This window comes from Myodes glareolus, chromosome 7 (genome assembly GCF_982192425.1).
Source record: "Myodes glareolus chromosome 7, mMyoGla1.1, whole genome shotgun sequence".
Classification (NCBI taxonomy): Eukaryota; Metazoa; Chordata; class Mammalia; order Rodentia; family Cricetidae; genus Myodes; species Myodes glareolus.
Genome location: NC_142032.1, coordinates 53,680,664 through 53,707,337, shown reverse-complemented (window position 1 = coordinate 53,707,337; position 26,674 = coordinate 53,680,664). Strand labels below are relative to the sequence as shown.

Genomic DNA, 26,674 nt, shown 5'->3' with positions numbered 1-26,674 from the left:
GTAGTGAAATGAAGGCTCAAATCGCCTGCCACCACTTGGCAAAAAAGGAGCTGTGCTGTCAAGAAGCAAGCCCGCCTTTGTGGCTGCTTAATGAATATTCACGATTCTTTGGGCCAATCAACGCAGGAATGGAGTGGAGCTCGCCAACTAGTTAATCGTAGGCCAATAAGCGTCGTCGATGGGCGGCTTTTCCTAAATTTGACTTAGAACAGGAACCCTCAACCCTAGGAACAACGTTTCTGGAGGAATATGCTCGCACCGTACACAAACGTCACTTCCTGCAGCACTGGCGGAAGTGGCTTCCCCGCACATTGCGATCTTTAGCTGTGAGATTTGGTGGCGGCTGGTAGCTGAAGAGGTGTAGGCGGTCCATACCGGAGAGTCGCTATGGCGGCGGTGGATTCGGATGTTGTATCCCTGCCTCGTGGCCGCTTTCGCTGCTGCCTCTGCGATATTACTACAGCCAACCGTAAGCGGTGGCTAGTGAGGGAAGGGGGAGGCTGCAGGTTTTCGTTTTCAGGTGTTAATGAAAGTTAGGGTTATCTAGGTTATAGTTTTTGCTAGCACTAGGGTCATCCACCTCTGTTTTCATTCAGCACGTCCCAGGGCATTGGAGAGCGGGGAAAGTCACACGTTCTTCCCACTCTGTGCAAAATCTCCATAGTGAAAGTTTCATTATTCCTTTTGAAACATCATCTACTGGTGATCTCTGCTCTGTGTCTGGTGCTTTGGTGGTCTTTGGAGTCGGAAAAGGGATTCAGGAACTCATTGACTGGTCTGAGACATTTTCAGTACCCCGTGGCTATGTTTGCAGAGCTGCGGCATTTCAGGCAGGGCAGTTGAACAGGAGACTCCCCAGTGGAGGATCTCTCCAGAGGCGAGGAGTGAAACAGCATGGCCTGAATGAGCGCCCAAAGTGTCAGTGAGGAAAAGAGTTTCCAAAGGTGGACTGAGTCATTCATTGACACTGAAAGGAGCTCAGTGACATATCAGCTCCCACGTTGATGCCCCACGTTGATGTGTGGTCTCCCCTAAACAGGGTCCTCTGGTGTTTTCCTTGTGAATGACAACACCCTCCCCCACCCCAAGCCCTCTGGCCAAGTCAGCAATGTAGGAGCCTGCCTCCTCCATGTACTGCCATGGCATCAGGCAGCTGACTGCTAATATGAATAGCTAATTTCCCATGCTTACCTCATGCCAGATGGCCAGAGCTGTACAGGAATGACACCTGTGGGGTAGGCACTACCATTTCCATCATATATGAGAAACTGACACATTGGAACACCCAGTATTTATCTCTGAGAATTAGGGCCCCGGACAAGTTACTTGTTAATTCCTCTACAGTGCATTGTTGCTCTACTTAATGCATATCGTTGGTGTAAGAACGACCTGCACTGTAGCCCTTTCTCTTGAAATCAGAGAATGCACTGTGTAGAAAAAGGGAAAGAATATCAAATGTGGAAGGAGCTACAGCTCGGTCCAAATGTCGCCCTTTGTCTTTGAAGGAACAGGATTTCCATATGTAGAGAGCAGAGCGAGGGTATAGGTACACTAAGGGATACTTAATGTCTCACCCTTGCCTCTACAGGACCCAGCCTAGATGCTCACTTAAAAGGCCGGAAGCACCGGGATCTCGTACAGCTACGAGCTACCAGAAAGGCCCAGGGACTTCGAAGTGTGTTTGTCAGTGGCTTTCCCAGGGATGTGGGTTCTGCTCAGCTTTCTGAGTATTTCCAGACATTTGGTCCTGTGGCCAATGTTGTCATGGACAAGGACAAGGTAAAGTGAGTCGTTCTGGGATTAGTGTGTCAGATGGGTTTGCCTCATGAAAAGAGAGGAACCAGCATCCTGTTGGCAGCTTCCTAATGTAGCTTGTCCTTGGTAGACATTTCAGAACTTAGAATAGCTTAGTTTTAGGAACTTCTGCCACCTCCTTTACTCTTTGGATTTAATCCATTTACTAGAGTTAATTATGGAGGATTTGTTTATCAAACATTGTATTATTTTTGCTTGCTTTTTTTTTTCTGAAACAGGATCTCATCATGTAATTCTGGGTTTTACCATGTAACTCTCGCTGGCTAGGAACCAGAGATCCACCTGTCTCTGCCTACCTGTTGCTGGAATTAAAGGCGTGGCGAAGCTTCTTGCCCTATTCCCTTTTACCTGCCACTCCCCCCCCCCTTTTCTTTCAGTTCTAGGGATTGAACATGGAGGCTTTTGAATGTTAGGAGAGTGACCTCTGTTTGTCTTCAAACCATCCCCATATCCCTTATTAATCTCTTCCTATCTGTGTCATGCCTGTGTACTGATGAGACATCTGTAATTTTTTGTATATGATACAAAGTAAGGGTCCAACATTTTTTTTTGCTTATGACTATCCAGTTGTCCCATATCATTTATTTATAAGCCCATTCTTTCCCCACTGATCTTATTATCCTGTTGGAACCTAGTTGACTATATGTAGTCATTATGACTATATTTGCTGGTACCAGTACATTTCTCTTCATATCAATATATCTTTATGTTGGCACTATGATATTTATTACTATACAGAGTGTCTCTTCTTTTAGGGGCGGTATTTGAGATAGGGTTGCCCAGTAGCTATGGAGCCCATCCTGGAACTCAGTCTGTAGACCAGGCTGGCCTTGAACTTGCAGAGATCTGCCTGCCTCTACCTCTGTAGTGCTGGGATTAAAGGTGTGCACCACCACTGCCTGGCCAGAGTGCCTCTTTATGGGAACAGATGACGTAAAAGAACGTGCACTTTTACCCACAAACAGTCATGCTTGCCTCACTCCTGCTAATGTTTTGCCTTTAAAAAAATTCATCTCAATTATTAATACTCAGCTCTGTCCAGCTCACCCAAATCATAGCAGCCTAGCTATCATATTGTTGCTAATCCTAAATTTAGCTAATGCTAAATTCCTTGAAGACAAGGCTTATTAGTTTATGTGTTTATATTAGCAGTAGCAAGGTTTTTAGAAAAGTTTGGTGCTGAGGCTTGAATCTAAGAGTTCATGCACACTAGAGAACTCCTCTACCAATGAGCTGCGTTCTGAGTCCAACATGGATTCTTTTTAAACTTTTACTATGTGCGCACATGCATGGTTGGTCCATGGAGCAAATGTGGGAGTCAGAGGACAACTTTTAGGAGTCTGTCCTATTTGTTCAGGGGATTGGACTCAGGTGATCAGGTTTGGTGGCAAGCACTTTACCCCAACATGGATTTTTTTTTTTAAAAGAGGTTTTTGTATGGGTGTCTGTGTGGTTATGTGTGTGTGAGTACAGGTGCCCGCTGAGGCCAGAAGAGGGCATTGGATTGTATGGAGCTGGAGACACAGGTGGTTGGTTTAGAGCTGTCTAATGTGGATGTTGAGAACTGAATCCCAGTCTTCTGCAAGAGCAGCAAATGCTCTTTCTTACCTGCGGAGCCATTTCTCCAGAATTCCACCTATGGACCCCCCTGCCATGGATTCTTGTTTAAAGAGTCAGTTAGAAAAGAACTATACTTTTTTTTTTTCATGTTTTTTTGAGACAGGGTTTTTCTGTATCTCTGGCTGTCCTGGAACTCACTTTGTAGATGAAGCTGGTCTTGAACTGACAGAGTTATGTCTCTGCCTCCTGAGTGCTGGGGATTAAAGGTGTGTGCCACTGTGTCTGGCTAAGATTTTTTTGTTTAAATTAGGTATATATGTGCTTGTCTGTGTGTGTATTTGTACACAGATGCCTTTGATTCTAGGAGAGGGCATTAGATCCCCTGGAACTGGAGCCATAGGTGACTGAGAGCTAGTGGGTGCTGGGAACCAAACTCCTAACTGCTGAGCCATCTTTCTAACCCTTTAAAATTTTTTTTATTGCGTTTTAATTTTTTAAAAGACTAACTGTGTATGAGTTTTGCCTGCATGTGTGTAGGTGCCTGGTGCCCTTAGAGGTGAGAAGAAGGCACTGTATCCCTGAGAACTGGAGTAATTGACGGTTGTGACCTGCTGCGGAGGTGCTGGGAGCCAAATTCAGATCCTCTGAAAAAGTAATAAGTGCTCTTAACCTCTGAGCTATCACTCCAACCCCTTAATTACATTTTATTTATTTGGTGTGTCTGTGTGTAGGGGAGCAGGGGGACATGCATGACACAGATATGGAAGTCAGAGAACAACTTTCAATAGTCAGTTCTTTTCTTCTACCATATGGGAGCCGGGGGCTCAAATTTGGATCATTAGGTTAGGTGGCAAGTGCCTTTGTCACCTGAGCCATCTCACCAGGCCCTCCCTCTACCTCCTGTATCACCAAGCATGACTAGTTGGGTCTTATTTTAACCTGTGAAATCAAGTCATTGTGAAATATAATACATGAAATTTTAATTGATAGCCAGGAATAAAAATGTGCAAGAGTAAAGACGACTCATCTAACTAAATACGTTCTCTTTTTACAAAAACAGCAAGTTAATATTCTCAGTATATGGGTTGGTTTCCATTTCAAAGATTTTCTTCTGTTAAAACATTCCTGATTGCCAAACTATGATCCTTTCTCTGTGTGATTTGGCAGGGGGTGTTTGCCATCGTGGAGATGGGAGATATAAGTGCGCGTGAGGCTGTCCTATCACAGCCCCAGCACAGGCTGGGGGAACGTGCACTGCGTGTCCGGCCGAGGGAGCAGAAGGAGTTCCAGAGCCCAGCCTCCAAGTCTCCCAAAGGAGTGGACTCAAATAGTCACCAGATGGCCCAAGCACTGGCCGAGGCCCCAGATGTGGAGGCACAGATGGTAAAGCTTGTGGAACTGAGGGAGTTGTCTGAGGCAGAGCGGCAGCTTCGGAATCTTGTTGTAGCCCTGATGCAGGAGGTCTTCACAGAGTTCTTCCCTGGTGAGTGGCCTGCTCTGAGTCTGAGCTCTCCTCACCCCTCTGTTGGTCTACCTGCCCCTATGTTTGAACCCTCAATCCTCTCTCAGCTCTAGGTGTTTCATTTGCTTGCTCTTCCATCTTTGTACCCCAGGATATTTGCTCTTGAACTTCCTGCACCTCCGTCTTTTTACCCCTTTTTATTATTTATGTGTGTGCACAAGTGACACACATGCTTCTGGAGGTCAAAGGGTAACTTGCAGGTGTTGGTTCTCTTTTCTACCACATGAATCTTGGGGATTGAACACAGGTTATCAGACCTGGTGGCAAGTGCCTTTACCTTCCGAGCCATCTTGCTGACCCCACACTCTTTTGACCTCTATTCTTTGGCACCTAGGCTGTGTGGTCCATCCTTTTGGCTCTTCTATAAACAGCTTTGATGTTCATGGCTGTGATCTGGACCTCTTCTTGGATCTGGGTGATATGGAAGAAACTCAGGTGAGTGAGCAGGGGAGCTTGTAGTCATGTGACTTTGGGCAAATGCTTTACTTAAACTCTCCTGTTTTTTAGTTTCATGATTATAAAAGAGGCATGATAGTACTAATACGGAAGCGTTACTAACTGTGGAAATGTGGATGTGGATGTGCATTGGATAGAATGAAAGTGAGTTGCCATGGGATAGATAATAGTTGTGACAGGAAGGTAAACATTTCAGAATTCTGTTACTGGATTTTGTTTATCGTGGTTTTTTTTTTTTGTTTGTTTGTTTTTGAGACAGGGTCTCACTCTTTAGCTCTAGCTGTCCTGGAACTTGCTCTGTAGACCAGGCTGGCCTCAGACTCACAGAGATCCACCTGCCTCTGGCTCCCGAGTGCTGGAATTAAAGGCATGAGCCACCACCACCCAGTTGTACATTTTTATAATAATAATATTATTCTTACTATTTTGTTGTTGTTGTTGTTGCTTTTCAAGATAGTGTTTGTGTAATAGTCCAAGCTGTCCTGGAATTTGCTTTGTAGACCAGTCTGGCCTTGAGCTCACAGAGAGAGATTCGCCTGTCTCTGCTTCCCAAGTGCTAGGATTAAAGGCATGCACCACTACAATTGGCTATAAACTTTTTTTTTAAGTGTTTGGTTTTATTTTATTTTTATTTATTTATTTTTTAAAAGACTTTATTAATTTATTATGTATACAACACTCTGCCTCCATGTATGCCTGCAGGCCAGAAGAGGGCGCCAGATCTCATTACAGATGGTTGTGAGCCACCATGTGGTTGCTGGGAATTGAACTCAGGTCGTCTGGAAGAACAATCAGTGCTCTTAACCACTGAGCCATCTCTTCAGCCCCTGGTTTTACTTTTTTAAGATTTTTTTTTTTAAAAATGTGTAGCCCAAGCCAGTCTCAAACTTGTGATCCTCTAGCCTCTGCCTCCTTCAGCAAATCCTACCAGTGTGTGCCACCACAACTGGCTTTTTAAAGATTTATTTACTTATTATGTATACATTGTTCTGGCATGTATGCTTACACACCAGAACAGGGCGCCAAATCCCATTATAGATGATTGTAAGCCACCATGTGGTTGCTGGGAATTGAACTCAGGACCTCTGGAAGAGCAGCTAGTACTTTTAACCTCTGAGCCATCTCTCTAGCCCCTCAGCTTTAACTTTTTAAAAAAAGCGTATGGGGCCATATCCAATGCAGGCTCAACCCAGGCCACACATCCTCTGCTGCAGTCCAGGTCTGGCAAATTTCTCTCTTTCTCAACAAAGAAGCATTTTTTTGAACACAGAGATCATTATAGAAAGCCACAACTGGTCACACTGCAGAGAACAACTGACCAAGGGGTCTTAGCCCCAACTGAGAAACTACAATACAACTTCTACACCTCAGGCTCAGGGAACACTGAAAAAGAGAGGGAAGACTGTAAGAACCACAAGGACACAATGATTGTGTGTAGTATGGAGGATGATTGTTGGTCGCTGGATGCTCAGCCCTGAAATAATCACACAGAAACTGTATTAATTAAATCACTTGGCCTATTAACTCTAGCTTCTTATTGGATAGCTCTTTCATCTTAAACTAACCCATCTCCATTAATCTGTATTGCCACAAGGCTATGACTTACTGGGTAAAGTTCCAGCATCTGCCTCCGGAGGGGCTACATGGCTTCTCACTGACTCTGCCTTCTTTTTTCCCAGCATTCAGTTTAGTTTTCCCCACCCAGCACTACTCTACCCTATCAGGCTAAGCCAGTTTCTTTATTAACCAATGGTATTCACAGCATACAGAGGGGAATCTTACATCAATTGTGTTTTCCATATATTACAGAAACACTATACCCATGAAATGTCAACAATATGCTGCCCAAATGAACTCAGCAGGTTATATTTATATAATTATCCATTTATACATATGTAACAATAATTGAAAACAGACTATGAATTTGAGGGGGAAAATAGGAACATTTTAGAGGGAGAGGAAAACAGTGTAAATATAGTACACATAAATCTCTGAGTTTGAGGCCAGCCTGCTCCACAAAGTGAGTTTCAGGACAGACAGGACTATATAGCGAAACCCTGTCTCAAAAAACCACACACACACACAAAGTTTACTTTGTGTGTTTGGGGGGTGGGATAGCATGTGGAGGTCAAAAAACAGCTCTGGATGTGGCCTTTTCCCTGTCCACTTGGTATGTTCATTGGTGTCTGTTTAGCTCACATTTGGGCAGTTATGTTGGGTGGTGAGACTTATGGGTGTAGCTTTTGACACAAGCTCCCTGATCTTCTGGCACTTATAATCTTTCTAGTTCTTCATTGACAATGTTCCCTGAGCCTTAGATGCAGGAGTGTTTTGTATATGTAGCCATTGGGACTGGGCTTCACAGCTTTGCATTTTGATTAGCTGTGGATAGTCTATTGCAAAGAGAAAAGACTACACTTATCTGTGGGTTTAAGGACAAGTGTTTAGATTACTGTTAGGGATTGTAGGGGCTGTAGGTTCTCCTCCAATATCCATGACTTTACTGGCACCAAATGGTTTATAGGTTTCCATTCCCGGGCATGGTTACCCTCTTGTTGAGCAGGTCTTAAGTCCAGTTAGAAAGCTGCTAGTTATTGTCAAGGTATGTGTGCCACTACCGCACCCTTAGGGTTATCGTGCCATGCTGGTTGTCGGTGTGGCTCATAGGTGGCATAGCTGGGTAGGACTGCTGGTTGCCTCCCTCTTTTGATAGCTTGCATGGTGTCTTCTGGTACCATGAAAGCTAGACAGCAGGGAGGGGACATCCAGGGTCTGAGCTGCACATCTGAGCTGGTGTCTTCTGCAGCAGGCACTTACTTTCTACTTCTGGAGGTGGGAGGGCAACAGCAATAGGCTGTATGTTTTGGAAATCTTTGAACATCTCTGGTTGTCAGGCTAATTGAAAGATGACTCTTAATCCCAGTACTTGGGAGGCTGAGACAGGAGGACTGTGAAAAGTTAAAGGTCATGGGGCGGGAAAGAAGCCTCAGGGATTAAGAGCACCGGCTGCTCTTCCAGAGGACCAGGATTAGAATTCCAGCATAAACATGGCATTCTATACTGCACAACTCCAGTTCCAGGAATTTGTTGCCCTTGTTTGACCTTTACAGGTGTTGAATGCATGTGGTGCAGACATATATGCAGGTAATACACCAAACATGTACAATAAAGACTACTGCCCTTGTTTGAGACAGGGTTTCTATGTGTAACAGCAGTCCTGGATGTCCTGGAACTCACTCTGTAGACCAGGGTAGCCTCGAACTCACAGAGATCCACCTGCCTCTGCCTCCTGAGTGCTGGGATCAAAGGCGTGTGCTACCACTGCCTGGCTTCAGTGTGCTGTTGAGAATGAGTTAGGTGAAGCTGCAGAGTAAAGGCTGCACGCAGGGGACAATGGAGGAGAAGGGACTCACTCCCTTTCATTTCCATCCACAGCCAGCCCCACAGGCTCCAGTGGCTCCAGAGGCTCCATCCGTGGACTCAGCCCTCGCTCTTTCTCTGGATCCTCAAGCAGTGGCCTGTACCCCAGCTTCTCCTGTAGACTCACCATCTCCAGCTTCTCTCCAAGATTCTGAGGCCTTGGACTTTGAAACCACATTGTCTCTGGCACCACAGACACCAGATTCTGCTTTGGGCTCTGACACTGTCACTTCTCCCCAGTCCCTGCCTCCAGTATCACCACTGCAGGAGGATAGGGGAGAGGGGAAACTGGGGAAGGCCCTAGAATTAGCAGAAGCTTCAAAGGACGAGAAGGAGGAGGCAGCAGCAGTCCTAGAGTTGGTGGGCTCTATTCTCCGGGGCTGTGTCCCTGGAGTGTACCGAGTCCAAACTGTGCCCTGTGCCCGACGCCCTGTGGTGAAGTTCTGTCATCGGCCTTCAGGTCTTCATGGAGACGTCTCTCTCAGTAACCGGTACTTTCCAGGTTGGGGTTGAGGAAGGCTGACTCTTGAGTTCTGGGATGTACCAGGAGAAAGTCCTGACTTGGAAGGGCTTATACCTGCTGAACTGAGTTTTTTCTTTGGTTCAGTCCTCCTTTCTGCCAATTGCATCACCTCCTGTCTAGCTTCCATTTCAATGTTTGTTTTCTTTGGAACACTTTGTGTGAGAAGGGTCTTGCTCTGTCATCCAGACTGGCCTCCAGCCTTTGATTCTCCTGCCTTACTCCTGAATTCTGGGATGACTATTCTGCATTACTGCTATTTGTTGCTGGTATTGTTTTTTACTAGTCTTACTAAGTAGACCAGACTAACCTTGAGCTCCAGAGGCCCACTTGCCTTTGCCTCCTTTGTTGGGGTTAAAGGCATAGGAAAGAGTTCTGTAGTTACAAAAACTTGCGAACTGTTACATTAAAGTAAACAAGTTTCTCCCCCTCTTTCTCTACTACTCCATGCTTTGTTTCTTTGTACAACCAAATGCCTTTTCTTGAACCCATGGGAGGAGGAAGCCCCACATAATAATGGTCCCAGTACTCTCTCTTGTGACCTGCATATTTCTTTCTGATCTGTACCATCACTTTGCATTGAGTATTCTTGCTTCTTTGCTTCTCCTTCAAGAGGCTCTGAACAGTATTTTTGTTTAAAAAAATTTTAAATTACGTGTTTGTGCATATTTCATCTCTAGTCAGAGAATAACTTGTGGGAGTCAGTTCTCTCCTTGTAACACGTGTGTGCTAGGGACGGAACTAAGGGTGTCAGTGGTGGCTGACTCTTACCCACTGAGCCATCTCGCTGGTCCTGTATCTTTTGAAACAGGGTCTCCGTATTCCCTATTCAACCACGAGTGCTGGGATTACAGGATATGCTCACCACACCTAGCTGTGAGCAGTCCTATATAAACCTCATGTTTTATGAATGGTGACTGTACGGAATGAACATATGGAACGTAGTGTTGCCTAATGTTCCGTTGATACATACTGCCCCCACCCCCAGGTTCAGGATCCAACACAGGGCTTCACCAGTGCTGGGCAGATGTCCCACCATTTACACATCCCTAGGTCTATTTAATGTTCTTTTGTATACCCCTTCATAGGACCAGTGTTTTGACAGAGCTTTGGGAAAAATTCTTTTGATCTTATTTTAGCTGGTCCTGACTCTGTAATGAACATGGTGGGATATTAGGTTTCAAGATTTCCTACACCGTAACAGCTTTCTCCACTGTCCCAGGCTGGCATTGTATAACTCCCGTTTCCTGAATCTCTGCTCCGAGATGGATGGCCGAGTCCGTCCCCTTGTGTATACCATACGCTGCTGGGCTCAGCATAATGGCCTGTCAGGTGAGAATGAGGACAGACTTGGCCCGAGTTGGTGTCAGGCAAAGGCCGAGACTTAGAGAAAAAAATAAATAGAAAAAAGAGGTGGGCACAGGAACTAGGGTTATAAATACTTCTTCCTAACTGGAATTAATGGTTCTTATCCAGGGGGCGGTCCCCTTCTCAATAACTACGCCTTGACGTTGCTAGTGATCTACTTTCTTCAGACCAGAGACCCTCCAGTGCTTCCTACTGTGGCCCAGCTTACCCAGAGATCAGGTACTGCAGAACAGCCTCTACTCGATATAACTCCCTTGTCTTCATCTCAGCTATTACCCCCTTTTCTACCCGTTTCTCCCCAGTCTTCCTACCCGTTTCTCCCCAGTCTTCCTACTTCCAGCCTGACCCTCTCTTCTTTACTGTCACAGGTGAAGGGGAGCAGGTAGAAGTTGATGGCTGGGACTGTAGTTTCCCCAGGGATGCCTCACAGCTGGAGCCAAGCACCAACGTAGAGCCTCTCAGTGAGTCTGGGGGATCCAGGAGAGAACTGACAGCAATACTAAGCTCTAGAATAGGAAACATTTAACATATAGGGTGGAAGGCACAGTGTAGGAAGAGCCCCTGCAGATTTCTGCAGCTAGTTGGCTCTGAGTGTTTACACCTAGCTGTTTTTGATCTGCCTTTTGTGATTGCTACCCTGTCTCCGGCTCCTTCTGTTTGAAGACTTATTTGAGTGTTTCCTAGGGGTTCAAAGCCTGTGCAAACTTGGTTTTGGAAAAACCTAGCAAACTAGTATTCCTTGATTTGCACTTGGCATTGTCCCTTTGAGGGACCCAGATATGATGTTTTGAGATATGGAAATGAACTTGCTAAAGGCATACTCATGTGCAAGATATAATCTTTCTTTGTTTTTTTTTTTGGGGGGGGGGAGAAGAGACAAGGTTTCTTTATAGCTTTGGAGTAACTCACTCTGTGAACCAGGATGATCTGGAACTCACGCCTGTCTCTTCTTCCCGAGTGCTGGGATTAAAGGCATGCGCTACCCCTGCCCTTTTTTGGTTTTATGAGACAGACTTTCTTTCTTTTCCTTTTTTTTTTTTTTTTTTGTTTTTTGAGACAGGGTTTTTTTTGTAGCTTTTGGAGCCTGTCCTAGAACTAGCTCTTGTAGACCAGGTTGGCCTCAAACTTACAGAGATCTGCCTGCCTCTGCCTCCCGAGTGCTGGAATTAAAGGCGTGCGCTACCACAGCCCGGTACGCAGGGTATAGTTTTCACAGTAGCCCCATGGCTGCTGTTTTAAGGATGAAAAACCCCTATCTTGAACTGAGTGGTAATCTCTGTGAGTTTGAGGCCAGCCTGGTCTACAGAGCAAATTCCAGGACAGCTAGGACTGTTACACAGAGAAACCCTGTCTTGAAAAACCAAAACAAACAAACAAACAACAACAACCCAAAACAAAAAACTGGGCAGGTAAGTAAGAGGTGTATTCCCCAGTTATACTGCTCTTCAGGTCAAGCAGCAGCATCTGGGCAGGACATGGCTGAGGAGCTGGGTTGTTTCTCAGGAGACTTCAGAAGCCCTAAGAAGGGAAGAACATCCTACTGAAGTAGCTGCAGGGATGTCCCAGTTATGGCTTCTGAGTGACCTCCTTTTCCTGCCTCTTCCAGGTTCCCTGCTGGCCCAGTTCTTCTCCTGTGTTTCTTCCTGGGATCTTTCTGGCTCCCTGCTGTCCCTACGGGAAGGTCAGGCTTTGCTGGTGGCAGGGGGCCTGCCTTCTGATCTTTGGGAGGGGCTGCGCCTCGGCCCCATGAATCTCCAGGACCCCTTTGATCTGAGTCACAATGTTGCAGCTAATGTAACCAGTCGAGTGGCTAGACGTCTGCAGAGTTGTTGTGGAGCAGCAGCTAGTTACTGCCGAAGTCTCCAGTTCCAGCAACGTTCTTCCCGGGGCCGGGACTGGGGACTGCTCCCACTTTTGCAACCCAGCTCCCCTAGCGCCCTGCTGTCTGCCAAGCTCATCCCCTTACCCCCTGCCCCCTTTCCTCAGATCATTATGGCTCTGGTGCGTGTGTTAAAGGAAGCGCTTGGATGTCATATAGAACAGGGAACCAAGAGAACACGGTCAGATGGAGCCAGAACCAAAGACTCTCTCCTGGGAGGGACAAACAAAAGACAGAGACTAGATGGGCAAGAGAAGAGCTGTGAGAAGGGGAAAGAGGAGCCTCAGGGATGTGCAGGGGACTACAGTGAAAATGGGGTGGAAGAGAAGGTAACAGAGTTGGGAGAGGCACCTCAGGACAGGACCTTGTTGAGCTCTGGACCACCAGGGGAGCTGCCCTCCATGCCTGTAAAGTGTCTAGACAAGCTGGCTGAGCAGAAGCCCATGGAACCCGAAGTGGCTGGAGAAGGGTCTAAAGATGAGACAGGGAAGGAAACATCACACCTGTCATCAGTGAGCTGGCGCTGTGCCTTGTGGCACCAAGTGTGGCAGGGAAGGCGGCGTGCCCGGAGACGATTACAGCAACAAACCAAAGAAGAAGGCAGTGGAGGTCCCACCACTGGAACAGAGTGGCTGGCAATGGAGGCTCGTGTAACCCAGGAACTTAAAGGACTGAACAGTGAGCAACAAAGGCTCCAGGGGGAGCCTCTCCTCACTTTTGTGGCATCTGTCTCCCAGGCTGACCAGACACTCAGTGTGGTGCCAGTCCAAGATTCCCAAGGTCTATTCCCCAGTCTTCATCATTTTCTACAGGTTTTTCTCCCTCAAGCACTTAAAAATCTCCTTAAGTGAGGAGCCAGACCTCAAAGACAATAAAGCTGCTAGTTTATTTAATACAGACATTGGACAACTTTGATTTCTACCTGGTGACACCTTTTTTTCTCTGCCTTAATGTAGCTTCTGCCCTGCTTGGCCTGACCACCTTAAAACAGTCCTTATGTTCACTTCTGAGGTCTTCTTCCCACCTCATACCACATTCAGGGAGTGCCATCACCACAAGGCAAAGACACTGATTTCTGGTGCCCCAGGTCATGGGAAGCACCATAAATTTTGGGTCTAGGGTTTGTCTAGTCTATCCTTTAGTACTAGAGTGAGTTCAAATTGTCCTTAAGTTGGATACAAGGTTTTCAGATTTGGATATGTGTAAATTATTGTATCAAATTGGCCTGCCTTACCCGACCCTCTGGTAAGGTCTGACAGCAGTAAGGTTGTTTAATGAGAGCAGAGAGCAGACCTACTTTCAGGATGTTTTCGACCATGGACCCTGGCTGGACAGACAATCCCTTCACAGAAAAAGCCGAACAGGAACAAAAGTAAATCGCCACCCCTTACTTGCAGCTTTTGCCGCTTGTAGTTCATAGTCCCCTAGAGCTGCAAGCTGTCGAGGGGCGGTGCTTCCGCTGGGTTCTCACACTCTCCCCGCCCTTGGGGAGCTCCGTCTTCTATCAGGCTTTCGGTTGGTCGGCCACAGGGGCGGGGTAGGCCTGTCCAGAGCCATATTACGCAGGCGCCAGCTCTGCGATCCAGGCAGTGGGCCCCACCCCTTTCTTTTTCCAACTCAGCGAGGCTGGAGGCGGAACTGTCGTGCGTGTGCCTTTTATGCCGTCCTCGCTTTCCGGCCGCTGTTTCCGCCCGGCGGTTCCCCCCCCCCCTTGTCTCCCTGGCGGCTTACTTTGCGGCAGCACCGACAGCCCCACCCCCTTTCTCTGCGGAATCACCATGGCGGCTGGGGTAAGTTTGCCGGCTCCGGTGATCCAGGTCACCCCATCCACCGCCATCCTTTGACTGAATCGGGTCAGTAGGCGCCGGGAGAGTTCCAGACACAAACGGAGAGCCGATCTGGCGCCCACAGACCGTATCGCCTGGGAGCAGGGTTCCTAGGGCCTGGAGGGGAACTGGGGCTGGGAGGCCAGGGGTGGAATGTTCTGGGGTTGAGGAGAAAAGAGATGACGGCTCTCCACTGTCAGGGTCTTTAAAAAGTGGCTCAGCTGCACTGCCATCTTAAGATATGGCGTCTGGGCAGGTTGGTGGAACTTTTGCGACCGTTTTGATGGTCAGCAACGGGAACAGTGAAAAAGGAGAGGGTCTTTGTGGGCAGAGACGACTGACACAGTTAGAGCTGTCTTTCGGGAAGGTTTGAGAGCCAGAGGAATAAGGAACAGTGAAGTCAGACCATATGGACCCCTCTGATCAGGTTTTAATAGGGAGATAACTGGGAAACATCGCAGGACAGGACCAGAGGGATGTACGGCGAGGAGAGACAGGCTTTTTTAGGAAGAGGAGTTGATGAGCAGATCATGCCATTAGAAGCCAGCGTGACTGGTTTGAGGGGACCATGGAAATCTATGGTCGATGTGTGTACTTGTGAAGTTCTACAAGCCTGGCGGTTGTCATGCACTGGTTTACCACGAATGAATGAAACAAGGGCTCAGGGAGACGTGGACGCGTGTGTATTTGGGCAGATGGGCGTCTGTTGGCCAGGAAGTTTGGAAGAGAAGAATGCTGCTAGCGATGTCCTTAAGGGAGGTCATATCTGTCGGCAAGCTTTATTTAGCAGCTGGTATGTAGTTCTGTTCTTGGTATTTCAGAGGACTCTGATTACACAGGGCATACTCAGTTAATTTGGTTCACCAGAAGGAGTAAAAATGAGTCGAACACATTGGAATTGCGGGGAAGTGTGGGAAGTAGCTTTCAGGATTCTTTTACTTATGTCCATTCTCCACCCTTTCTCTTAGACCCTGTACACATATCCTGAAAACTGGAGAGCCTTCAAGGCCCTCATTGCTGCTCAGTACAGTGGGGCTCAGGTCCGCGTGCTCTCCGCACCACCCCACTTCCACTTTGGCCAAACCAACCGCACCCCTGAATTTCTCAGAAAGTTTCCTGCTGGCAAGGTGAGTAGGGAAGCAGAGACCCCAAAGAGCCCAAGAATTTTATTCTGAAGATGGCCTCCGTACTCTTTAACATTGAAGTGATTCTTAAAAATTTCATGGGGATGAAAGGCCCTGAGTTTGATTGCAGTCCAAGCACCCAAAAGGAAAAAGTCATTTTGAAGGCTTCTGGTAATCCCAGCATTCTGGAGACTGAGGCAGGAGGATTGTGTGAGGTCAGCCTATATAGTCTAGTTAAGAAGAGCCTGCCTATAAAGGAAAAAAAACTTGGAGGAATGTATAGTTATGAAGGGAAATTGAGAGCTGCGCAGCGACTGTCAGAGTTACAAACCTGCTTTATATTTGTGGGATGAAATGTATTTTGGCCAAGTGTTATCTGTACACATAATGTTAAGTTTCTTGTGAGTTGGATTCTTATCCCAAAGGCTGAGCTCAATATCCAAAGCTGAGTATGGAGGAGGGCAAATGCTGTATGTGGGTTGTCCCTAATGCTGTAGGTAGTGGAGTTGTAGATGTAGGACTGTCTGACATCCATTCCTCAATATATTGTTTCTTTGGAGATAGGGTCTCAGTAGCCCTGGCTAGTTTCAGACTCAGACTGCTGGGATTAAGGGTATGGCACCCTAATTTTACATTTCAACCATGTTTGAATTCTTAGTCCCAACACTAAATTCAGATTACAAGAGTTACTGAGTATGCTTCATTCCTGAGTTCTAGTAATGTCACAAGTTTGCATAGCATCGGCTGTCTGTTTTAACATTCTTGTTTAGAACAATTTAACCCTGAGAATTGGCCAGTGAGAAATTCCCATGTATACTACGTTTGTCTTTTCACTGCTTTTCTGCAGGTTCCAGCATTTGAGGGTGATGATGGATTCTGTGTGTTTGAGAGCAATGCCATCGCCTATTATGGTAATTTGTGGGGATACAGGATTTAGAGGTTGTTCTGGGGGTGAGGCTGTCGAAGTGGCTGGGAGTAACTGCAGTGGACAAGGTGGAATCCTAGAGACTTGGGTTGGTATTGGGATTGACCTGTAAATTCTAAGCTTGATGTTCTGCCTTTTCAGTAAGCAATGAGGACCTGCGGGGAAGTACTCCAGAGGCAGCAGCTCAGGTGGTGCAGTGGGTGAGCTTTGCTGACAGTGATATCGTTCCTCCAGCCAGCACCTGGGTGTTCCCCACCTTGGGCATCATGCACCATAACAAACAGGTATGCTTTGGAACTTAGAGAGGGGCTAGGCACAGAGATGGGGTCAGTTCCTGCATTTTGGGTGACCCCTGCATTTTGGGAATAGGAAATAAAGAGATGGGGGAAAAGATGCCAGGGACGTGTGAAAACTAGTAAGGGATTGCCATCAGTTTAGTGGGGAATAAAAGTCATGTAACATGAGTGTTTTAGCTCTAATAAATTTCAGGTGATCCGAGATTCTAATGATAGAAGATGGGGGCTGAGCCAATGCTTATTATTAAATGGCTCTTAATTCTGTTACTTGGGGGAGCACAAGGAAAGGGACTTGGCACTCACTAAACTTGAGTATTCGAAACAACAGGCCACTGAAAATGCGAAAGAAGAGGTGAGGCGAATCCTGGGGCTGCTGGACACTCATTTGAAGACAAGGACTTTTTTGGTGGGTGAGCGAGTGACTCTAGCTGATATCACAGTCGTCTGTACCCTTCTGTGGCTCTACAAGCAGGTAAGGTTTGAAAAGAACCCGTTTGATTAGAGGGTTGACTAGTACTGGGGAACCCTGGGTTCTGCTTAGGACTCAGGCCAGTTAATGGCTGTAGGAATCCCAGGATTGAGTTCTGTGACTGTTTTCATTTTAGGTGATATTGCTTATTTTCTTGAAAATCTGGATTTAATTTAAAGATGGGTAAGGGTAGGGGTGGTGGCTTACACTTGTAATCTTACTGCTTGAGGTACTGAGGCAGGAGGATCACTCTGGTATGAGGCCAACTTGGGCTATAGAGTGAGAGCAAAAATTAAAGGTAAGTGAGAGGCACGGATGGCTCATGTAGCATCAAGGGCTGTTGGAGGCAGATCTAAGTTCCTGTCTTGGCTTCATTATTCACTGGTACAGAGAGGGGTGTAAGAATTCTCACAGTTCTTTATTTTACTTTACTTATCTTGGGCTGGGGAGATAGCTCAGTGGTTAAAAGCGCTGACTGTTCTTCCAGATGGACCCAGATTCAATTCCCAGCACCCACATGGCAGCTCACAACTGTCTATAGTTCCCGTTCCAGGGGACCTGACACCCATAGCAAAACACAAATGCACATAAAACAAATAAATTTTTAATAAAAGGAATTCTCACAGTTTTTTATTTTACTTATAAATTCGAGGTGGTAGCAATCACTATTTGGCTTACTATTTTTTTAAAACAAAATTTTTCACTTCCATGTATTTGCGTGTGTGTGTGTGTGTGTGTATGTGTATTACTTGTGCAGATCCCAAGGGGTTGTAAGCTACCATGTGGGTGCTGGGAATCAAATCAGAGTCATCTAGAAGAACAGCCTTTTTTTTATTTGTTTTGATTTATGAATTTATGTGCATTGGTGTTTTACCTGCATGTATGTCTGTGTGAGGGTGCCAGATCCTTTGGAACTGGACATTCGTGAGCTACCATGTGAGTATTGGGAATTGAACATAGGAGCTCTGGAAGAATAGTCAGTGAGTGCTCTTAACTGCTGAGCCATCTATTATTATTTTTTTTCCTTAATGTTATATTGATTTCCAAGCAACATCTCTAGACTCATTCTGGTCCAGAGTACAGTGGGAACAAAGAAAAAAGCAATTGTGTGCCGGACCATGTCCCTCCCACGGTCATTGTAGTGCTTCCATGCCCCCAACACACAGCTAGTAAGTGCTCAAGTATTGCTTGAACCCAGGTACTTCAGAACTTGGAGTTCCTGGCCTCTGTGTATAGTAGGAGAGCCGCTTGTTTGTTCTTGGCTACTCGGCCCCAAAATAGTAACAGAAACCATATTATTTGCGATACTGTGTGGCCAATCGCTTAAGTGTATTTCTGGCTAACTCATCTAAAATTAACCTATCTCCATTAATCTGTGTATCGCCACAAAGCTGTGGCTTACCAGGTAAAGTTCCATCATCTGCTACATGGTAGGGCTACATGGCTCTTCTCTCTGACTCTGCCTCCTTTCTCCCAGCATTCAGTTTAGTTTTCCCCACCTAATTCCACTTTATCCTATCACAGACCAAAGCAGATTCTTCATTCATTAACCAGTAGTATTCACAGCATACAAAGGGGAATCCCACATCATTATCAGATGACAAAATTTAGCTCTCACCCCCTTCTATTTTATCAAATTTGAAAATGACATGGGCTGGAGAGATGGGTCCACAGTTAAGAACACTTGCTGTGCTTCCAGAGGTCGCCCATACCAGCATGGCGCCTCCTAACTGTAACTCCATTTCTAGGAGACGTGATGTTCTCTTCTGGTGTCTGTGAGCACTAGGAACGCATGTGGTGCACAGACATGTGCAGGCAAACACCAGTATACATAAAAACAAAAAAATAAAGAATTTCTTAAGGGGGCTGGAGAGATGGCTCAGAGGTTAAGAGCATTGCCTGCTCTTCCAAAGGTCCTGAGTTCAATTCCCAGCAACCACATGGTGGCTCACAACCATCTGTAATGGGGTCTGGTGCCCTCTTCTGGCCTGCAGGCATACACACAGACAGAATATTGTATACATAATAAATAAATAAATATTTAAAAAAAAAAGAATTTCTTAAGATAGTAGTATGGGCCAGGCGGTGGTGGTGTACACCTTTAATCCCAGCACTTGGGGGGCAAAGGGAGGAGGATTTCTGTGAGTTTGAGGCCAGCCTGGTCTACAAAGCCAGGACTGTTAGAGAAACCCTGTCTAGAGAAACAAACAAAAAAAAAAGTAGTGCGGGGCTGAAGAGATAGCTCAGCACTTGAGAGCACTCTTTTTGCAGAGGATTTAGGCTCAAGTCCCAGTACACACATGGCAGCTTATAAGTAACTCCAGCTCAAGGGGAGTCCAATACCTGCTGGTCTCAGTGGGCACCAGGCATGAACATGGTGCATTGATATAAATGGAAAGCAAAACACTCGAATATGTAAAAATGAAATAAATCTTAAATTTAGATTTTGTTCTTTTGAGACAGACTTTCTCTGCAATAGCCCTGTCTGTCTTGGAACTTGATCTGTAGACCAGGCTGGTCTCACTCACAGAGATCTGCCTACTTCTTAAAAGTTTTTAAAAGAAGATAGTGAGTTTTTCTATGAAGCAGTTAGCAGGACTGTACTGTTAGTGCTGGGGTTATAGTGTGTTGCTGAGCTATGCTCTAGTCTCAGCTTTGGTTGTATCCTAAATATAAGTTGTAGTTGCAGGGTAAAGCTTGAATTGGGCCCGTGACATAGTTTACCTGGCATGCTCTAGCTTCCATTCCCAGCTGTGTACACAAAGTGTCTTTTTTTGGGGTCAGCTTATTTAGCAAAATAAGTTTCTAGGCACTCCAACTATCCCACCTTTGGATACTATGTTGGAACCCAGTGCCTTGTGCTTTCTGGGTGGTTTATATTCTGCTACCGAGCCACATCCCCAGCCCTTGTGTTCTTAGATAGGCTCTGTTAGAGACTTTTGTTGAATCTAACTTAAGAAAATTTTGTTGACATGAAATTTAAAAGAATAGACTGGAAATGCTTATGTAAAAACAAAAAAATAAGTATTTGAATTATTTTTTATTAAGCTATATATATTCCACTCCTCTCCCTTCCTCTCCCCTTCTACCCTCTCTCATGGTCCCCATGCTCCCTATTTATTCAGAAGATCTTGTCTTTCTACTTTGTATGTAGATAAGATCCTTGTATGTCTTTGTTAGGGTCCTCATTGTTGTCTAGGTTCTTGGGATTGTGATTTGTAGGCTGGTTTTTCTTTGCTTTGTGTTTAAAAGACACTTATGAGTGAGTACATATGATATTTGTCTTTCTGGGTCTGGGTTACCTCATTCAATATATTTTTTAGATCCATCCATTTGCTTGCAAATTTCAAGATGTCATTTTTTTTTTTTCTGGTGTTTCATTGTGTAAATGTACCACATCTTCATCCATTCTTTAGCCGGGAGCCATTTAGGTTGTTTTCAGGTTCTGGCTAAAGTGGTATTGCTGGGTCTTGAGTAACTGTTACGTAGAATATTAGTATATGAAGGGGTAATAACAATCATCCTTTTAGGTTGAGCTTTAAAGGCAGAAGAAAGAAGCACCTGAAATCCCAGTACTCCAGCACTGAGGCTGGAGATCATGTGGAAGCCCATTTGGGTTATGCAATAAAACTGACTAAAAAACAGAAAAAGGAGACTGGAGAGAGCGCAATTGTTAAAGGCACTGGCTACTCTTGCAGAGGACTAAGGTTCAGTTCCAACACCCATATGGCTCACAATCAACTCCAGTTCCGAGATCTGATGCTATCTTCTGGCTTCAAGGGACACTACACATATGTTGTACACAGATACATGTTGACAAAATATTCATATTCATGAAGCTGTTGGCTTAGAAGTTAAGGGCCCTGGCTGGTCTTCCAGAGGTCTTGAGTTCAATTCCCAGCAACCACATGGTGGCTTGCACCATCTGTAATGAGATCTGATGCCTTCTTCTGGCCTGCAGGCATACGTGCAGGCAGAACACTGTATACATAATAATAAAAAGTAGTCCTTTAGTAATTTAAGGTTCACTTCCTTGGAGTGGAGAGGAAAGTGGAACCAGAGGTAAGGATTTTGTGCTCTGGTTTGAAATCTGTTCACAAACTTTCCACTGTTGACTTTGTTCTGTCCTTCTGTCCTGGCAGGTCTTAGAGCCTTCTTTTCGCCAGGCCTTCCCCAATACCAACCGATGGTTCCTCACCTGCATTAACCAGCCCCAGTTCAGGGCAGTCTTGGGGGAGGTGAAGCTGTGTGAGAAGATGGCCCAATTTGATGGTAAGTCTGAAGAGACAGCATGAGGTCAGGGTCAGGGTCCTGTTTGTTCTGTCACTCCCTTGATTAGCATAGCCTTTGACTTGTGGTGACCCACAGAACATAGTAACTGTAAGACATTGGAATGCAGAGCGCATGATAATGTGCTTGTTCCTTGATGTTTGTTTGGACAACCAAGTGGTGGTTCTTGCCAATCTTTTTCCCTGCTTGCTGCAGGGTATGGAGGAAAATGGAAAGAAGCAATATATTTCCTTTCCTGTCTCCTTTACCAGCCAAGAAGTTTGCAGAGAGCCAGCCTAAGAAAGATACTCCAAGGAAAGAAAAGGGTTCACGAGAAGAGAAACAGAAGCCCCAGGCTGAACGGAAAGAGGAGAAAAAGGCAGCTGCCCCAGCTCCTGAGGAGGAGATGGACGAGTGTGAGCAGGCACTGGCTGCTGAGCCTAAGGCCAAGGACCCCTTTGCTCACTTGCCCAAGAGGTAAGCATGTTGGAAGGCATTCTTAACCCTTGTTCATCTCACATGTAGGGTTGTAATATTTGGTTGTTTGTGTAAATACTGATGTATGTACGTGTAGTCCAGGTCTCATAGTCCAGGCTGACTTGTGAGCTGTGTGACAGAGGATACCCTTGAATTTCTGACTGATCTTCCTGCCTCCACCTGGGATGTACCAATCTGGAAGTCCTGTTTTCGTTATTTATTTTTTGTTTTGTCATTGATTTTGGTCTTTCTAGACAGGATTTCTCTGAAGCTCTGGCTGTTCTAGAACTTGGTCTGTAGACCAGACTGGCCTTGAACTCAGAGATCTGTCTGCCTTTGCCTCCCGAGTGCTGGTATTAGAAGTGTACACCATCACTGCCCTGCTTCCACTTTTTTTAAGACAGGGTACCAGCTGGGCGGTGGTGGCGCACATGTTTAATCTCAGCACTTGGAAGGTAGAGTCAGGCAGCTCTCTTGAGTTCAAGGCAAGCCTGTTCTACAAGAACTAGTTTCAGAACAGGCTCCAGAGAAACCCTGTCTCGAAAAACCAAAAGGAGGGGGGGAGAAGAAGACAGGTATCACTATGTAGCCCTGACTGACCTGGAACTCTTTGCATGGACCAAGCTGCCAAAAAATCATAGAGACCACCTGCCTCTGCCTACCAAATCCCGGGGTGCGCCACCATGTCAGAAGTCCCTCTTATTTGTCGTGTATGTCTGTGCCCCTGGGTGTATGTGTAAAAAGATATTTCTCCTTTTGAAATCTGTCTTAACCTGGAGCTTGATGTTTCTACTAGATTGACAAGATCTGCTTATCTCTAGCCTGTTACCCTAGCACTGGGAATTACAAATGCTGGCCACTGTGTAAGTGCTAGGGATCTGAATTCAATTCCCCATGCTTGCATACCAATGCAAGCAGTTTCCCCACTGAGCCATGTCCTCAATCTGTTAGAATTCTCTTTCTAACAGATGGGCAAAGGCAGATACTTGGTTTTCTTTTTGTTGTGTTTTGTTTTGAGACAAGGTCTCATTGTGTCTCAAAGGCAGTCTCATGTATGGCAGGCTGGTCTCACTCAGACTGTGTAGCTAAGAGTGACGAGTGACGTTAGCTCCTCCAAGTCCTCCTTGTCTCAAGTGTTGGATTGCTTATAGGAGCTACCACACTTCACTTCCCTTAGGGCAAGTCTAGCCATGCTGGAACTCACAGAGATCTGCCTTGCTTTCTACCTCCTGAGTGCTGGGATTAAAGGAGTATGCCACCATGTCCAACATTTCCTTAGGCTTTTGGGGGTTTTGAGGTTTCTTTGTAGCTGTGACTGTTGTAGAAATGGCCTCGAACTCACAGAGATCCCTCTGCTTCCTTGAGTGCTGTGGGATTAAAGGTGTGTACCACCACCGCTGGGCCCCTTAGGCTTTTTAATATAAAATTGAAGTCCCTTTAAGATCTCTGGCTAGATGTGTTTCAGGAGCTTATATTTTTCTCTCTCTCTCTCTCTCTCTCTCTCTCTCTCTGTATATACATACACACACACACATACACTATATATTTTAGGTGCTAAGTGTTGAACTTGGGGCTCCACCTGAATGTGAAAAGGTCTTCCAGGCCTACCTTTTAGCTGGAAGGGGGAGGTTCTAAGGTTTCAGGCCCCTTTGAAGAGTTGTCTGGTGGACATTTCGAGACAAGTCTGGGACCTGTGGTGGTTAAAGGGCAGATTTCTGCTTTGCTAGACTCTTGCTACAGACCTTGGACCAGACTCACCATTTAACCTCATCTGTAAAATGAGAGAAGGGTAGCAGTATGACTTAGGCGATGTAATGATTGAGTGAAATACTGTGATATATTTAGACCGAGTCTGTTTATATTGAGTCAGGGTCTTGTTAGCTCAGGCTGGCCTTGGAGCTTTTATGTCTGAGAATGACTTTGGACTTTGGATCCTCCTGCTTCTGCCTCTCAAGCACTGAGACTATGGTGCATATCATCGTTTCTAACTTGAAGCGATATTTATGTCTTTGAGGGGTGGTGTTTGAGACAGGGTTTCTCTTTGTAGCCTTGACTATCTTGGAACTCACTCTGTAGACCAGGCTGACATTGAACTCACAGAGATCCTCTTGCCTCTGCCTCCCAAGTGCTGGTATAAAAGGGATGCGCCTTATAGCCTGGCCATTATTGTTTTTTTTATTTTTATGGTTTATTTAACTTTATTTTATGTGCATTGGTGTGAATGTGTCAGATCCCCTACAACTGGATCTTCAGACAGTTGTGAGCTCCCATGTGGGTGTTGGGAATTGAACCCGGGTCCTATGGAAGAACAGTCAGTGCTCCTAATCACTGAGCCATATCTCCAGCCCTTTATTGTTTTTTTTCAAAGACTTATTTTTTATTTTATGTGTAGGAGTGTTTTGCCCGCACACCATGTGCGTACCTAATACTTGAGGAGGTCAGAAGGAGGGTGTTAGATTCCCTGGAAGTGGAGTTAGATATGGTTGAGAAACATTTATAGTTGGAAAGAGAAAAATAATAGAACCTGAGCCATGGGGGAAATGCCTCCTGTGGCTATGCTAGCTTTCTTGGCTTTGTGTATCTGACCCTGAGTGTCAGGTTACCTTGAACCTTTTCTTTTGTAAATTTTTCAGTATGCAAACTTGTTACTAGACAGAGAGGGACTAAGAGGATCTGGGCATAAAGACTTGAGGTAGCTATCCTGCTTGCATTTCTGTTCCAGCCCATAACCTAGAAGGCCTGTGGGGTGGGGAGGAGGGAGATGGTGAGTTTGACTTGAGCACTTGGTTCCTGGGGAATGTCTGGGAGGGGCACTAGAGGGAAAAACAGACTCTTGCTTTTAGCTACCACATGAGGGCAGCAGCCAGCCGTGTCCTCCCGTGATGGACTCATGGGATGCTCTGGGTCCTGGCTTCCTCCTCGTGCATGTCTAGCACTCTTAGGCCCAGAAGTGTCTGACTTCGTCTTGTTTGTGCTCTAGCTCTCTGTTCCTGATGCTGTTAGTGTCTGTCACCACATTACAGGGGCCATTTATACCAAACCAGTAGATCCTAGGTGAAAACGCCAGTGGCCTAGAGATGCTTTGCAGTTGCAGCAGGACTTTCTCCTTATTGGCCTCCTTTTGTTTTCTCTTTAGTACCTTTGTGTTGGATGAGTTTAAGCGTAAGTACTCCAATGAAGACACCCTCTCCGTGGCGCTGCCATATTTTTGGGAGCACTTTGATAAGGATGGCTGGTCCCTGTGGTATGCTGAATATCGCTTCCCTGAGGAGCTCACTCAGACCTTTATGAGTTGCAACCTCATCACTGGTGAGAAGAGGAGTGGGCCTGGGAGGAGGGTTATCAAGGTAGTGGGGACTGGATTCTAGAGGCTGAGTAGTCTCTTCCCTCCAGGCATGTTCCAGCGATTGGACAAACTGAGGAAGAATGCCTTTGCTAGTGTCATCCTCTTTGGAACCAACAACAGCAGCTCCATTTCCGGCGTTTGGGTCTTCCGAGGCCAAGAGCTTGCCTTTCCGGTGAGGATGGTACTGGGGGTAGTCTCTTCAAGTAGGCAATAGTCTAGGGAACTGGGGGTCCTTTTCCTGGGCCAGTATGTGTGAGGGAAGGGTTCTGGATTGTACACAGGAAGTATGTTCACGTCAGTGTGAGTCCTGGTGTCTGATGTCTGAGCTGGAAGTTGCAGGGATGTGAAGCAGTGTCCAGTGCCTAACCTCATGCCTCTGTACTGTTTTTTTTAATCCCCAGCTAAGTCCAGATTGGCAGGTGGACTACGAGTCATATACATGGCGGAAACTGGATCCTGGTAGCGAGGAGACCCAGACCCTGGTTCGAGAGTACTTTTCCTGGGAGGGGGCCTTCCAGCATGTGGGCAAAACTGTCAATCAAGGCAAGATCTTCAAGTGAACATGTCTTGCCATCGCCTAGCTGCCTGCACCTACCCTTCAGGGGAGATGGGGGTCATTAAAGGAAACTGAACATTGAACCCTTTTGTGCCCTGCCTCCTTTGTGAGTGGTGGCTTCTTCAGAGTTGTTGCCTGTGGGAGGGCAGACGGTTTCCGAAGAGCAGGAATAGAGGCCTGGCCTCACTTTGACCTTTGCTGCCCTGCTTCCCACAGTGATGTTCTTCTACTTTGGGAAGATGAAAAGCAGACTGGGTGGTGACATGGGGCTGAATACTAACAGAAATTGTGTTCCCGGACCTTAATCGTTGAAGAGCGTGTCTGTTGATAATGCTGAGCCATGGAGTAGCACACAGTATGCGGAGGATTTGTTTTTTGTCACAGCTGTAGGGAATGGGTTCCTGGAGTTCCTTCCTGTCATGTAGTCCTCATACTCAGATACCATATGTAATGGTGCAGATGCTCTCATAGGACCTATGTATATCCCTTGTGGTTAAGTGCTCCACACAAGTTTGTTACTCTCCAGTTGAAGAAATAATGGTGAAAAAACCTGCTTAGTGTGGTATAGGTAATTTTTGTTGGATGTGGGTGTGCATGTGTCCTGTGGGCCTTAAGCATACTGGTTCCCCAGTTCCCAAGTGTTAGGAAGGCTTATTTCCTCACAGATGGCTTATGGGGTGAGTGGGTGGGTGGGTGACACTGCCCAGGCCTGCAGCTTAAATGCTACCACAAATATTCTAGAAGACTAGCAACTTTGGCTAGACCCTGGTCTCTTGGTCGTTACCTGGCACTGGATCAGCTCTGGCCATATCCTTTGTTTTAAAGATGTGTGTTTGTGTGTAAATA

General features: G+C 46.0%; 2 protein-coding genes across 3 annotated transcripts; both read left to right on the top strand.

The window, feature by feature from the left end:
• Positions 1–276: 276 nt before the first annotated feature.
• Tut1 (terminal uridylyl transferase 1, U6 snRNA-specific) lies at positions 277–13,437 on the top strand. Of its 2 annotated transcripts, XM_048457867.3 has the most exons (9): positions 277–469; positions 1,589–1,779; positions 4,543–4,858; positions 5,232–5,332; positions 8,789–9,264; positions 10,516–10,625; positions 10,770–10,880; positions 11,030–11,122; positions 12,268–13,437. In XM_048457867.3, the coding sequence occupies exons 1-9, from the start codon at positions 388–390 to the stop codon at positions 13,389–13,391; spliced, it is 2,604 nt and encodes an 867-aa protein (XP_048313824.2). In that variant the 5' UTR covers positions 277–387; the 3' UTR covers positions 13,392–13,437. The 2 variants fall into 2 exon arrangements, with proteins under 2 accessions (XP_048313824.2, XP_085549723.2); XM_085693597.2 differs by lacking the exon at positions 11,030–11,122.
• Positions 13,438–14,172: 735 nt separating this feature from the next.
• Positions 14,173–25,911, top strand: Eef1g (eukaryotic translation elongation factor 1 gamma). The gene is made up of 10 exons (XM_048457868.3): positions 14,173–14,330; positions 15,335–15,493; positions 16,338–16,401; positions 16,557–16,699; positions 17,040–17,183; positions 21,323–21,452; positions 21,722–21,926; positions 25,063–25,235; positions 25,320–25,444; positions 25,674–25,911. Exons 1-10 carry the CDS (start codon positions 14,199–14,201, stop codon positions 25,830–25,832), a joined length of 1,434 nt encoding a protein of 477 aa, XP_048313825.2. The 5' UTR covers positions 14,173–14,198; the 3' UTR covers positions 25,833–25,911.
• The last annotated feature ends 763 nt before the right edge of the window (positions 25,912–26,674 follow it).

Bases quoted from the DNA above. Each gene is read 5' to 3' on its own strand.
- Eef1g (XM_048457868.3), top strand. From the start codon at position 14,199: ATGCCGTCCTCGCTTTCCGGCCGCTGTTTCCGCCCGGCGGTTCCCCCC. The intron at 16,700-17,039 runs GTATGCTTTGGA...TCGAAACAACAG, and splicing joins TCATGCACCATAACAAACAG to GCCACTGAAAATGCGAAAGA. The intron at 21,927-25,062 runs GTAAGCATGTTG...TTTTCTCTTTAG, and splicing joins TTTGCTCACTTGCCCAAGAG to TACCTTTGTGTTGGATGAGT.
- Tut1 (XM_048457867.3), top strand. From the start codon at position 388: ATGGCGGCGGTGGATTCGGATGTTGTATCCCTGCCTCGTGGCCGCTTT. The intron at 1,780-4,542 runs GTAAAGTGAGTC...GTGATTTGGCAG, and splicing joins TTGTCATGGACAAGGACAAG to GGGGTGTTTGCCATCGTGGA. The intron at 4,859-5,231 runs GTGAGTGGCCTG...TTTGGCACCTAG, and splicing joins CTTCACAGAGTTCTTCCCTG to GCTGTGTGGTCCATCCTTTT.